This window comes from Lissotriton vulgaris, chromosome 3_1, assembly GCF_964263255.1.
Source record: "Lissotriton vulgaris chromosome 3_1, aLisVul1.2, whole genome shotgun sequence".
Taxonomy (NCBI): Eukaryota; Metazoa; Chordata; class Amphibia; order Caudata; family Salamandridae; genus Lissotriton; species Lissotriton vulgaris.
This window is the reverse complement of record NC_141689.1, coordinates 1,324,526,781-1,324,539,236: the sequence shown is the minus strand read 5'-3', so window position 1 is coordinate 1,324,539,236 and position 12,456 is coordinate 1,324,526,781. Positions and strand designations below refer to the sequence as shown.

The 12,456-nt window shown below is 48.6% G+C and overlaps 1 protein-coding gene across 3 annotated transcripts in view; it reads left to right on the top strand.

The window, feature by feature from the left end:
* The window catches only part of ERCC3 (ERCC excision repair 3, TFIIH core complex helicase subunit), a 1,672,020-nt gene that overhangs the window by 1,086,522 nt on the left and 573,042 nt on the right, over nt 1-12,456 (top strand). For all 3 annotated transcript variants that reach the window (XM_086961802.1, XM_086961803.1, XM_086961804.1), the window contains one exon: nt 10,588-10,684. In XM_086961802.1, the coding sequence (XP_086817928.1) occupies nt 10,588-10,684 (97 nt within the window). The remainder of the gene's footprint in view (nt 1-10,587; nt 10,685-12,456) is intronic.

Sequence of the window (12,456 nt, the reverse complement as noted above, 5' to 3'; positions counted from 1 at the left end):
TGACACACTTCAGGCTAACCTATTGCATCATAGTTTAGCGGTCCCGGCAGGTTACACAACATCCACAGAGTTGAAGGGCCCGTGCGACTGCGACCACCTGTCTCCGCAGGATATGTTTTACTGTGTCCTTTCTATGTGCGCCCTAGGAAGCTATTTTTAAAAAGCATTTTTGAAAACGCTGGTTTTAAGCAGGCTAAGGTGGCCCTACTGTTTCTAAAGTTGTCCACAGACGTTTTAACACTTTGTTGTACCGTAAACTTTTTAAGGTCGGCATTGAGACTTAGAAATAGAAGAGGTGAGGGGTGAATATATATGGTTGTAGTATTGGCATGTTAAAGTCCCAGTAATGAATTGGGCGGGGAGGGTATCTTTTATATAAGGGATTAATTATTTGCGTATTTTTTTAGGAGGCTGTTTTTATATTTTACCCCCTTATTAATTCGCTTCGATCCTTTCGAACTCAGGACTATTTATTAATGACCTGCATAATAACGATATAGGAGAAGGGGCTCTATCAGCAAACGTTTTGCACATGTGTTTTTGGTTTGGTCTTTGATATTGTGATATTTGTCTGTTTTACAAATTGTACTTATATGGTATTGTGTTTCATGCCGAATAAAGTATATGGATTGATTGATTGATTGACTTTGCGAAATTACTTTTTGACATTGGTACCTGGGAAGGGTGAGAAAGGGAAACAGCACAAGGACATACCACACAGATTTATATGTACCTAGAATGGTGTGAGGACCAACCCTAGGCCAAGGGCTGGAGAAGGGATGGTCTACCAACTAATCTGGTGCCGACTGGGCAGGTGCAGGACAGATACCCTCCGCTAAGTGCAACGCCAGCATCACACCCCTCTCTGTAGCTACTCTCGTTTCTGTCTAATGGACAGAGTCTTCTCCTTCAGCAATCTCTCGAATCTTCATCAGAGTGCTCAACCAGCCCTCTGAGTTCCGCTGTCATCCACGATCTTCTTCCGCACACTTTGGGTCAGTGACAGGTCTGTGACAAGTCGGACAATCTAACTGACTAAGCCTATCTTACTTCTACCAATTTCTAAGGTATGTACCACCTCCCAAATGTTGCAAATGTGTGTATTCCCTTCATTTGATTGTTCAAGAAGACTGGGAAAGGTCATCACACCATACCAGTATGAGATCATTTTCTTCTAGATTTAATTGACCTAGGTTCGCGCCCATAATTCATTTTCCCATGATTTTATTCCACCCAACATTATTTCACTTCATAGCAAGTCAAACAAGGTTTAGTTTAAGCTAGAGCATATGCATTAGCTTGTGAGGTTTGAAGCGGCCATATTAGCTTCTACTGCGCAGCTGCAAAGAATTCCCACCAAAAGCGAAAGACGTCATACCACGTAGATGCAGTAGATGCATGCGCAGAAGAGTTCTTGGCAGCCATATTAAGACACTTGGGTTACTTGTTAGTAAAGCACATAGGAAATCTTCCCCTAGATACTGAAATGTTGTGTGGTGCAATTGTTAGTACTTACAAACAAGTTGGTTAATTCGTTACATGTTATTTTGAGAGGGTTGAATCCAAGCAAGTTTCTTTACGAATGAAACCTTGCTCCATCAGCTGCATGGCCCTAACTAAAATGGTAGTCCTGCTGAGGCTCCTATACTGTCACCAATTTACCCCTTTATATTCTGCATCCCTTTTTTCATACCCTTGAGTGCACTGTCAAACGTTCTTCTGGTTAACTCCTGCTGTGACGTAGCCATCAAAAAGCTTTGCCTGCCAATAAATCAAGGAGGCTTAACCGTGCCTAATATTGAACAATATTATCTTGCTGAGCAGATTCAGTGGGTGGCCAGATGGATGGCTGGACTTCAGCTAACCAACACAGCAGCCATTTCATCACCCTTTCCTTCTCCTCCCTTTCAATATTTCACCCTAGCGCAAAGGCGAAGCTCCAGAGCACCTGCTGCTCAACACTACCTATCAATAATATTGTAGGAGCTTATATGTAACACAGTATGCTCCTGCAATGCCTCTGCAGGGTACGCCCAGGGGTCACGCAGTCTCCACATCGGCGGAGCTGCGCCAGAGGCGGGATGCGGGGGTACAACACATGGGAGACCTATATCAGGAAGGTACATCAACATTGTACGCTACAATAATTGAAGAGGTTGGACAGAGCCCAGGCCAATTCTTGTTACATCACTCGCTCCTAGCAGCCCTGAGTAGCCATGACTAATGAACCTCCAACGCACTTAACTTTTCAGTACTTGCATGTTATGGGGCGGGGCAACCACCTCACGAAATGGTTTGCAGCATCTCTCAAACAACACACCTCATTGACATTATCGCTCCTGAGGCGGCACTGGGAAGAGGACTTGCGCCGCCCTTTAACAGATAAAGAGTGGGCTACCATGCTAAAAGCCCCGTCTATGTCCCCAGGAATATGCACTTCTGCTTGATGCAATACTATATTATGCAGAGCTTATCTCACCCTGGCTAAAATTACAAATACGTTAACCTCATAGATGCCACCTGCCAACTTACAGATGCGAACCTATTGCGTATGTTATGGAACTGACAGCTCCTCTGTGGGTATTGGACTTAAGTTAGTTACAGACACCCTGAGCCATTGAGTGGAGTGCTCAGTACCTCTCGCATGAGACATGTATAATACATCTCTATCCTAAGAGGAAAAGCCAGAGGGTGACCTCCCTTTTCATTGCCTTGGAAGTGGTAATAGTGAAGCATCTTATCACTAAAAGGTGGAAGCCTCCCTATGCCCCCTAGGCATTGGTCGGGAAACGCTTCCTGCAAATATGGGCGAAGGCAAAGAGCATTACACTTCCCAGGGAAGACACATCAGGCCTTTGCAAAATCCCAATTTCAGCAAGCTGGGACGCCATACTGCACAAACAGAATAAACACCTCACCGACGCAGGTACGCTAAGCCTCCAGCGACCTTTGACCCTGTCCTCAGGTAGGTCACCCCCAGCCGCCACACGGTCCTCCTGTGACGCTGCCCCCACTGTCGCCTGCCCCTGCCGCTGCCTGGTGCTCCGTTAGTCTCCTCTGGTCTTGCCCCTCGTTTTTTCACTGTTGCCTTCAATTTTTTTTTGTACTTTGTTAATCCCCATTTCAGTTATGCTGTGCCCTTGTACCCCCTTTATGCCTTCTGTGCCCCCTTTCCCCCGTATTGCCTTCTCTGTCCTCTCCCCGCTGTTCCCTGGCTTCCCTCTGTGCCACCTTTCCCGCCGCTGCGTCCCTGTGGCCCCGCCCCCGCTGTTCCCATTTGCCACCCTACTCCCAGCTGCTCCTTTCTCCCACAGCCCCTCATATGGAAGCCACACAGCGGCCGCGCATCGGACGTGCGCAGCGGGCGCGCCGTGCTCCAAAGGCAAGCCCGTCTGTGCCCGTCCGCGTCTGGACCTCGCCCAGCGACAGTAGCCCTGGCCCCCGCAGGAGCCAGGGCACACAACTGAGATAAGACACCGCCACCCTCAACGCACTCAACACCGGACGCTCTCCCGCCTGCTACCGAGCCACCCCGAAACGAACCCACGGACCCTTCGCCTGCCAAACCTCCAAATTCACATGCCTCCGAACCTGCACCCCGCCCACCGAACAAAGCAACAACAATCACCACCTCAAGTGCATCCTCCTCAACGCCTCCTCAACGCCCGCTGCGTCCACAAACATGCCATCGAACTCTGGGACCTCCTCGATACTACAGCACCTGACGTCGCCTTCCTCACGGAAACCTGGATGAACGCCTCCTCGGCCCCCAACATCGCCATAGCCATCCCGGACGGCAACAAAATCACCCGGAAGGACCGCATCAACCAAAACGGAGGAGGAATCGCCATCATCTACAGGAACACCATCAGCTTCACAACCAACGCCGAAGACGCAATCTCCACCGCCGAACACCTACACTTCCAGATCCACACCAACCCCAAGACCACACTCAGAGGAACCCTCATCTACAGACCCCCGGGCCCGCGCACACAATTCAGCGAAACCTTCGTACGCCCTAGCATCACCCGAATACATCCTCCTAGGGGACCTGAACTTCCATCTGGAGAACAACGACAGCAACACCACCACCCTGCTCGACAACCTCGGACTCAAGCAACTGGTGAACACCCCCACCCACTACGCCGGCTGCACGCTCGACCCCAACTCCGCAAGCAACCACGTCTCCTTCAGCCACACCACCGGACTACACTTGACCGACCACAGCTGCATCCACTTCACTTTCAAGAAGACTACATCCCACCACCACACGCAACAGATCCCCCGCAGATGCTGAAGCAGAGTCACCACAGACCAGCTAATCACATCGCTGAGCCTGAACCCACCAGCTGACACCCCTGACACCAACAACACAGCCCAGAACCTCGCACAATGGATCACCAACTGCGCCGACGACCTCGCTCCTCTCAAGAACCCCCCAGGCAAGACCAGCAACAGGAAAACCACGTGGTTCACCGACGCCCTCAAAGAAATCCTGCCGAACCCTCGAAAAAACCTGGCGCCACGAGCGGACAACAGAAAACATGACAGCCCTTAAGAACGCCACTTGCGAACACCACCAGCTGATCCGCACCACCAAAAGGACAGCGTTCAAAGACCGGCTGGACAACAACAACCACAACAACAAGGAACTCTTCAACATAGTAAAAGAACTCTCCAACCCCAGGGCCAGCAAAAACGACATTGCACCGTCGCAAGACCTCTGCAACTCCCTCGCCACGTTCTTCTACCGCAAGATCGCAGACATACACGACCGCTTCAGCACCCTAACCCCGCCTCCAGCCACCGAACCAATAATCACACCCACCACCCTCTGCACCTGGACCCCCGTCAGCACTGAAGACACCACCCACTTCATGAACACCATCCACTCAGGCTCTCCCTCTGACCCATGCCCTCACCACATCTTCAACAAAGCCAACTCCATCATCGCACCCCAACTCCGGAACATCATAGAACAACTCCTTCACGTCAGCCACCTTCCCAGAAAGCTGGAAGCACGCAGAGATCAACGCCCTACTGAAGAAACCCTCAGCCGACCCTAGAGACCTCAAGAACTTTCGCCCCATCTCTCTCCTTCCCTTCCTCGCTAAAGTCATAGAGAAGACCGTCAACAAACAACTGTCTGCATTCCTCGAAGCAAACAACTCGCTCGACCCATCCCAGTCCGGATTCCGAGCCAACCATAGCACCGAGATCGCCCACATCGCAGCCACCGACGACATCAGGACCCTGATGGACAACTGGGATACAACCGCTCTCATCCTCCTAGAGCTCTCGGCCGCCTTCGATACCGTCTGCCACCGCACACTAATAACCCGCCTCCATAACACTGGGATCCAAGGAAAAGCCCTGGACTGGATCACCTTGCTCCTCTACGACAGAACCCAGAGAGTCTGCCTCCCTCCCTTCCGCTCCACGGCCACCAAGATCATCTGCGGCGTACCCCAAGGCTCATGGCTCAGCCCAACCCTCTTCAATATCTACATGAGCCCCCTCGCCGTCATCGCTAGCAATCACAACCTCAACATCATCTCCTACGCCGATGACACCCAGCCGATACTCTCCCTCACCAAAGACCCAGCCACCACCAAAACCAACCTCCAGGAAGGATGAAAGACGTCGCGGAATGGATGGAGCTCAGCCTTCTGAAACTCAACTCAGACAAGACGGAGGTCCTCATCCTCGGACAATCCCCATCCGCCTGGGATGACTCCTGGTGGCCCACGGCGCTGGGCACCACACCGACACCCACGGACCACGCTCGCAACCTGGGATTCATCCTGGACTCCTCCCTCACGATGACCAAACAAGTCAACGCCATCTCATCGTCATGCTTCAACACCCTGCACATGCTCCGAAAGATCTTCCGGTGGATCCCCACCGAAACCAGAAAGACAGTCACCCAGGCCCTCATCACCAGCCGACTGGACTATGGGAACGCCCTGTACACAGGAACCACAGCCAAACTTCAGAAACGTCTTCAGCACATACAGAATGCCTCCGCACGACTCATCCTCGACATCCCTCGCCGCAGCCACATGACTCCTCACCTAAGAGACCTGCACTGGCTCCCCGTCAGCAAGAGGATCACGTTCAGGCTCTTCACCCACGCACACAAACCGCTCCACGACATGGGCCCCGAATACCTCAACAACCGCTTCTCGTTCTACACTCCCACCCGCCAGCTCCGCTCCACCAGCCTCGCCCTCGTCCCACGGATCCACAGAACCACAACCGGAGGAAGATCGTTCTCCTACCTGGCTGCCTAGACATGGAACTCCCTCCCCGCACACCTACGACTGACTCAGGACCACCTCACCTTCAGGAAGCACCTCAAGTCCTGGCTATTCGAGCAGTAACAGCACCCCTAACCCATCAGCGCCTTGTGACCCTCACAGGTGAGTAGCGCCCTCTATAAATGTATTGATTGATTGATAATGCAACCAGCAGGGGTATCAAGAGATGCACTAATCCTAGCGCAACGATAATAGAGGCGCTGCTGACTGCAAAGCTAAATATATAATCTCCCCCACATTTCCAGCACCACATAAATATAAGTTTGAAGACACAAGAAGTACGTAAAACTGTCAATCTCGGGATCTAGGGCTGCACTAGTTAAACATACAGTACCTGTATTTTTTACTTTGTCCCACTCATTAGTCTCCTCCTCTCAAAGTTCGTAAACTAGATCACAACTACCATAATGCAGATACCTTAGTGGGATGTTCCTAGAGGACACAGTTACTAATGCCTCTGATGCATAGCTGGTCGGGATGCAAGTAAAGCGTTAAATACATACAACGTAATTAATATGTCCACTGAAGCAAATGTGGTTAAACTGTATATGTGTAGTTGTAAACTGTACATTTAGGGTGGAAGGTCCAATAAGTGTGTGTAGGAAGGTGGACACCTGACTATGGTTACCCCAGATTTTTAGCCTTGTGTTTAGCTGGTTTTCGACTTAGTTGGCCTGGTTCCCTGCTAATCAGGGCCCCAGGCTCTCTGCTCACTCCTTAAAATGGACTCCATGCACCCTAGGTGCATAACCAAATTGGTACTGGACACCTTGTCAGCCCCTGTATAGTGCACTATAGGTGCCAAGGGCATAGGTGCATCCAAGGCCTACCAGGGGCTGCAGCATAGCTTTTGCCACCCCTGGCTGGTTCTTAAATTGACACAACTGGCTGATCACTCAGCTGGTTCAAGTTGGTGAGGATACCTATATCTAAACCTATATCTGGACACATATCAACCTATAAGTCACTCCTACGGCAGGCCTTATCAATCCTGGAGGCAGAGTGCGTGGTTTTACTTGAGATGGTGCTCTAGCATGAGCTGAGCCTGTCTGCAGCTGTCTGGAAGAACTCCCTTAGCTGTTTCGGGATAATGCCATACCACATACTCTTAAGTGCATTATAATCCATCGCGGTTATGTGCTAACTTTGGTTTGGCTTTATCAAAACATGTCGTGTAAGGTGTCATACGATTTGGAATACTATCCCCTCGACACCTGTCGACGGGGATAGCATTCCACCATTCTAGAGGGAGAAGACATGTTACTTTACTGAAACGCGGTTAATTCTAACCAGAGCCTCAGCATCACAAAATGGATGCTGCTGCCACCGACACAAGTCTGACCTCCTCCTGCTGACCGAAACTTGGCAGAGGAGGCCTGGACAAATAGTGTATTGGGGCAGGGAGGGCTGAATGAAATTAGACAGTGCCTGGGGCGCACAAGGCTTCCCTTGCATAATCCGGTCAAACCGGTTCTGGGGCACACCAGCCCCAGTCCCAGCGCGACTCTGGACAAAGGGAAAGGGGTGTAACCACCCCCTTCCTGGGTCCCACCCATAGGAGGGACCTAGCAGGTAATCCAGCCCCCTAGTTTGGTATAAGAATGGGAGCAGTGCCAAAGAACTCAGATTATCCTGACTGAAATCTATGAAACAAAACTCTTGACCCTTCGACATCCTACTCGACGTAGAAGACTGAAGAATCTCCCTTGTGGTCAAGAAGTGACCACCCTGTGCAAACAGGCACCATCCAGCACCTCGATGTTTGCTTTGTTGCAGTTCCCGCCGGAACTTGAGCGACAGAGTTCGACAGGACCAAGCGTGCCTGCCTTCTAACAGCCCAATTCACAGTCCCTGCAGAGCTGAGACCCGTGGAGGCGACCGGAAGTGTGGGGCCGGCCATCTTGGAAAGACCACAAGACGCTGACCGTGCAGCCTACAAGTGACCCTCGAAGCTGTGCATTGGGGTTTGAGAAGCCCCAGCCCTGAGCCTCTCTTGCACCGAAGCTCACCCCTCCACACTCACCGAGTGCTGTGTGGGGCCCTTCTGCATCTTTTGGCTCAACGCGTTGGCCCGGTCACTTGCCCGTTGGCTTGTGGCCCATGTGCCGCCGAACTTTGAAATCTAACTTGTGAGTCGGGTTGCTCCAGACTTGCCCTCGCTCCCCTGAAAAGTAGCACCCGCTCTGACCCTCCTGGTCAGAGTATTAAGCGATCTTCGAATCCTGCGTGGGTTGCGCTTGCCAAGAGTTGTTTGCTCCAATCCGGAAGCCGACACCGCCGACAGCGAGAGCCTGCGCGGGACAGCTCGTGATCCACTCCTGGACGCCCTCGGTGCCCCAGAGTCCACGTGGCAGCGGAGACGAGCTTCCCATCAACGACCTGATTGCGCCCGACATTGCCTGGTTCCTTCCTGGTTCCACCCTGGTCACTGCTGAGTGACCCAGACTCTGTCCCCTCTGCTTTCAGATAATCTATATCTTCGATCCACCCTTGGATTACACCAGACACTTCTCTTCTCGACGCCTGCAGCATCTTCAGCTCCAAGCACCATCAACCTGCGTGACGAAACCCGACACCACTTCGCACCTGTGCACCCGCTTCCTGTGGGTGAGGTAACTCAGCAACGCCGGTGTTCCCACACTGGTACACACCGCTAGTATATGTGTCTAAAGTTTCATCCTTCTAGGTTAAGCGGAAGTCTCCTTAAACAGTAACTTTACAACTTTTACGCACCATTGACTTTGCATTTGTGCATATGTGTGCTTTAAGCGCTGCACCCGAATCCCGCGGGCTTTTCCCGACTTCAGCATTGCTAGTCCCGACTGCTCCCAGCGATTCCCTAGGCCCTAGGCCTAACCACTGTTCGATTGGTATCTCTTATACCACTTTCTTAATATATGGTTTGAGTGGCCCCTGGGCCTCATCCATAATTGTGCAACTTTTATATGTTTAGCTGTGCTTTTGTTTAAACGCTTGTGCCTCTGCACTCAAAAAGAGTACAGAGGATTATTCTAGTAATAAATACATATATTTTTATAATATATAACTTTTGTTGTGTCCTTTCATTTGATATTATAGGATTGTGATTGGTAAAACAGCTTGCTTAACACGACCTCTTGAGTTAAGCCTTTAAGGCTGCTTAGTCCATGCTACCCTTAGGATAGCTTGTCTATAAGGTTGACTTGCAACCATCACCATAAGGGATTGTTTGGACTGATACAAGGTGCCCCCAGAATTGGAGACATCATATATCAGGCCAACTTCTCACAGTGTGCAAATGAAAATGTGATTGCGTACTCTGTTAATGGAAAAAAAAACTGATTTAAACAAAAGAATCACTGATGAAATTTCCAAGTCACATTTTGTGACTATCTAATGGACCTTTGTGCAATTCATACAAAATTCATGAAAAGAGTTTGATATCCTCGATACTAATGCAAGCAAAACCAGACAAATTAATCTGGATGTTGTACGAATGTAAATGCATTAAAGCTTTTTCAGATGAGATACTGCACATTATCGTTATTCCTCTCAAGATCATACCTAATCCAGGCCTGCTACAAACTAGTCCTACTGCTGAATCATCCAACCTTGAACTTTCCAAGAGTGATTTTCTTCTATTAGTACTGAAATTACCTCTGGCAATTAAAGGTATCCTCTCCAACTGAAAACAAGCAGTTAAACTCATGCACCATACACTGTGGTCGGGGTGGCATAAAGTTACAATTTTGACTACATCCTTGGTTGTAGAAATCTCCTATCTAAAGGTAAATCTCAATGAAATGCAATAACGATTTGCAGTCAATAAATCCATATTGAAGCTACACCCTCTTAAGGAAATGTATTGCTCAAGGCTCTTTTCATAACTACTGGGTCAGAATTGTTATCCAAACCTCTATAGAGGCGCCAATCTGCATTGGCTACTCATGAATGCGATCCTTCTGTTTACATTTCTCCTCTCCTCTTCTCCTGTACTTCCTGTCTTAGTCTTCACGCTTTGCTTAAAAATTACTCTAGCCCAAAACATGATAAATCTCCAACTGATCATATAGCGTGTCAAGATAATGTTGATGGTACTGACCATCTCCATTGTCTTACGAATATTTATATCACTTGTCTGATGTATTTCTATGACAGAGTGCTTGCAGGTTACCTATCATGTTCCTTGCCCTTTTATTACCACATCATTCATATGTTTTTATGTTAAACTTGTTAAAGATATTTTAACTCAAAACATTTAAAATCTATAATCTTTACTCTCCTTTAGACCCTATATTTATGGACCCACATCCCAAGGAGAGAGAATGCAAATCCTACAGAATTTCAAGCACAATCCCAAGATCAATACTATCTTCATATCAAAGGTGAGTAGAATGGATAGCATTTAGGATTTAACGATTTATGCTACTTATGCGATCTGTGCTCTAGTAATGACAACTCTATAAGGGACCAGCATTTCCAAAGCCAATAGGTCTCGCTTATGTGGGAGCTATTGACTTTGCCAATGTCATTTAGCCATGTTGTACAGTCAGGTGGCTGCTGTTCAGCAAGGCTTAAAGTTAGTGGCATGGTATAGAGGAGACCGGTTTAGAGTTGAGTGAGGTTAGTCACTACTGCAAAAACTGCTGCCCTGACTACTCTGATTAGCTTGATGAGGAACATTCAGTAAATAGTCTACTGACGTTCTACTGGCCTACCATAGCCTTGTCTCTTTACTATATTTGGAGACAACATAACTTCCACAAATAATCCTGACACACATGGTCCATCTGAAACTGGTACAGATGCCTAGTTAGGCAACACAAATACATACAAATGGCCTTAATCCATTTTATAGCTGTTGTCTTCCCTTTTAAACCAATCAACCTTATACTTTGTGCAGTTCAAAATGCTGATATATCTTTGCCTGTCTTTCGGAGGTCCTGGGTTGGGGACTAGCCCGCACACCGCAGCTGGCCCTTTTACACGTAATGGAAGGGGTGGGAGGCAATATATACAAACAACACCTCTTATTGTTGGGGCTCACCTTAGCAAAGCGAGATATTGCACAGGCATGGAAGGCGATGAGGGCTCCCTCGGTGGCGGTCTGGAAAAACAAGCTTGATTTCTGCATGGGTCTGGAGCAACCTATATTTGTGGCCAGGGGGTGTCCACGCAAGCATTATAAAACCTGGAACAGGTGGGCAGAATATCTGGGACTGTGGCTGGAACCCCCTGTGGCGGACGAACATTTACTCCCGGGTTAGGGGAGCATGCATATAGATATACTGGAATGGGCCTGGGGGGGCGGCGGGGTGGACCGTGAGTATTGTACTGTATATAGATTTGATATGTATAACTTTGCATATGGAACTGTGGACCTGTGTGACCGGGGGGGTGGGGCCTTTGAGGGGAGTTGGGTGAGGGGGGAGTTGGGGGTATGGGTGGGGGTGGGGTTCTATATTTTTTTGAACTTGGGACAGAGGCTCCTGGGGGGTTGACAAGACTATAAATTGAACTGTCAATGGCAAATGTAAATTGATGCAATATGTTTGCAGTTGCCTCTGGATTGCAGGGTGCTGCTTGATATGTGCTATTAGTCTAATAAAATCTGTTAAAGAAAAAAACTGCTGATATATACACAAAGATTTGACAAAGTCCTTCGGATGAAACATGTTGTCCTCTTTCTGTACGGTTGTTCTATGTATCTGGAACAGTTAAACTATAAAAAAAAAACACCACCACTATGGCCTCTCATGCTAAATCACTCGATATCGTTATACTCTTCTGTGTGCTCCAATATCTTGTGTCAGGCAATAAAGGGCTGACCTACGAGCAACACTGTTGGACAATGGACCCATGGTACACTATATATTGGGATACACATGTGAAACGTTTGAAGTAGTTTTGGTGTGGGTTGTTAGAGGGGGCGAAACAGTCTGTTGATTATCGCATACTGTATAATCTTTTTGCATCGATTTGGAATGAAGCCTGCAATATTATCCAAAACCTTAAAGCTCCAGTTAGAGTGAATGTCAACATATTTTCAAAGGAAACGCTCATTGGATAATCATGGCGTGTGGGCGCACTCTTAAACTGCAGCTTTTGTAGCACACTTATGATGCTGAGCACAGTAATGCTAGTGATGAGAAATTTC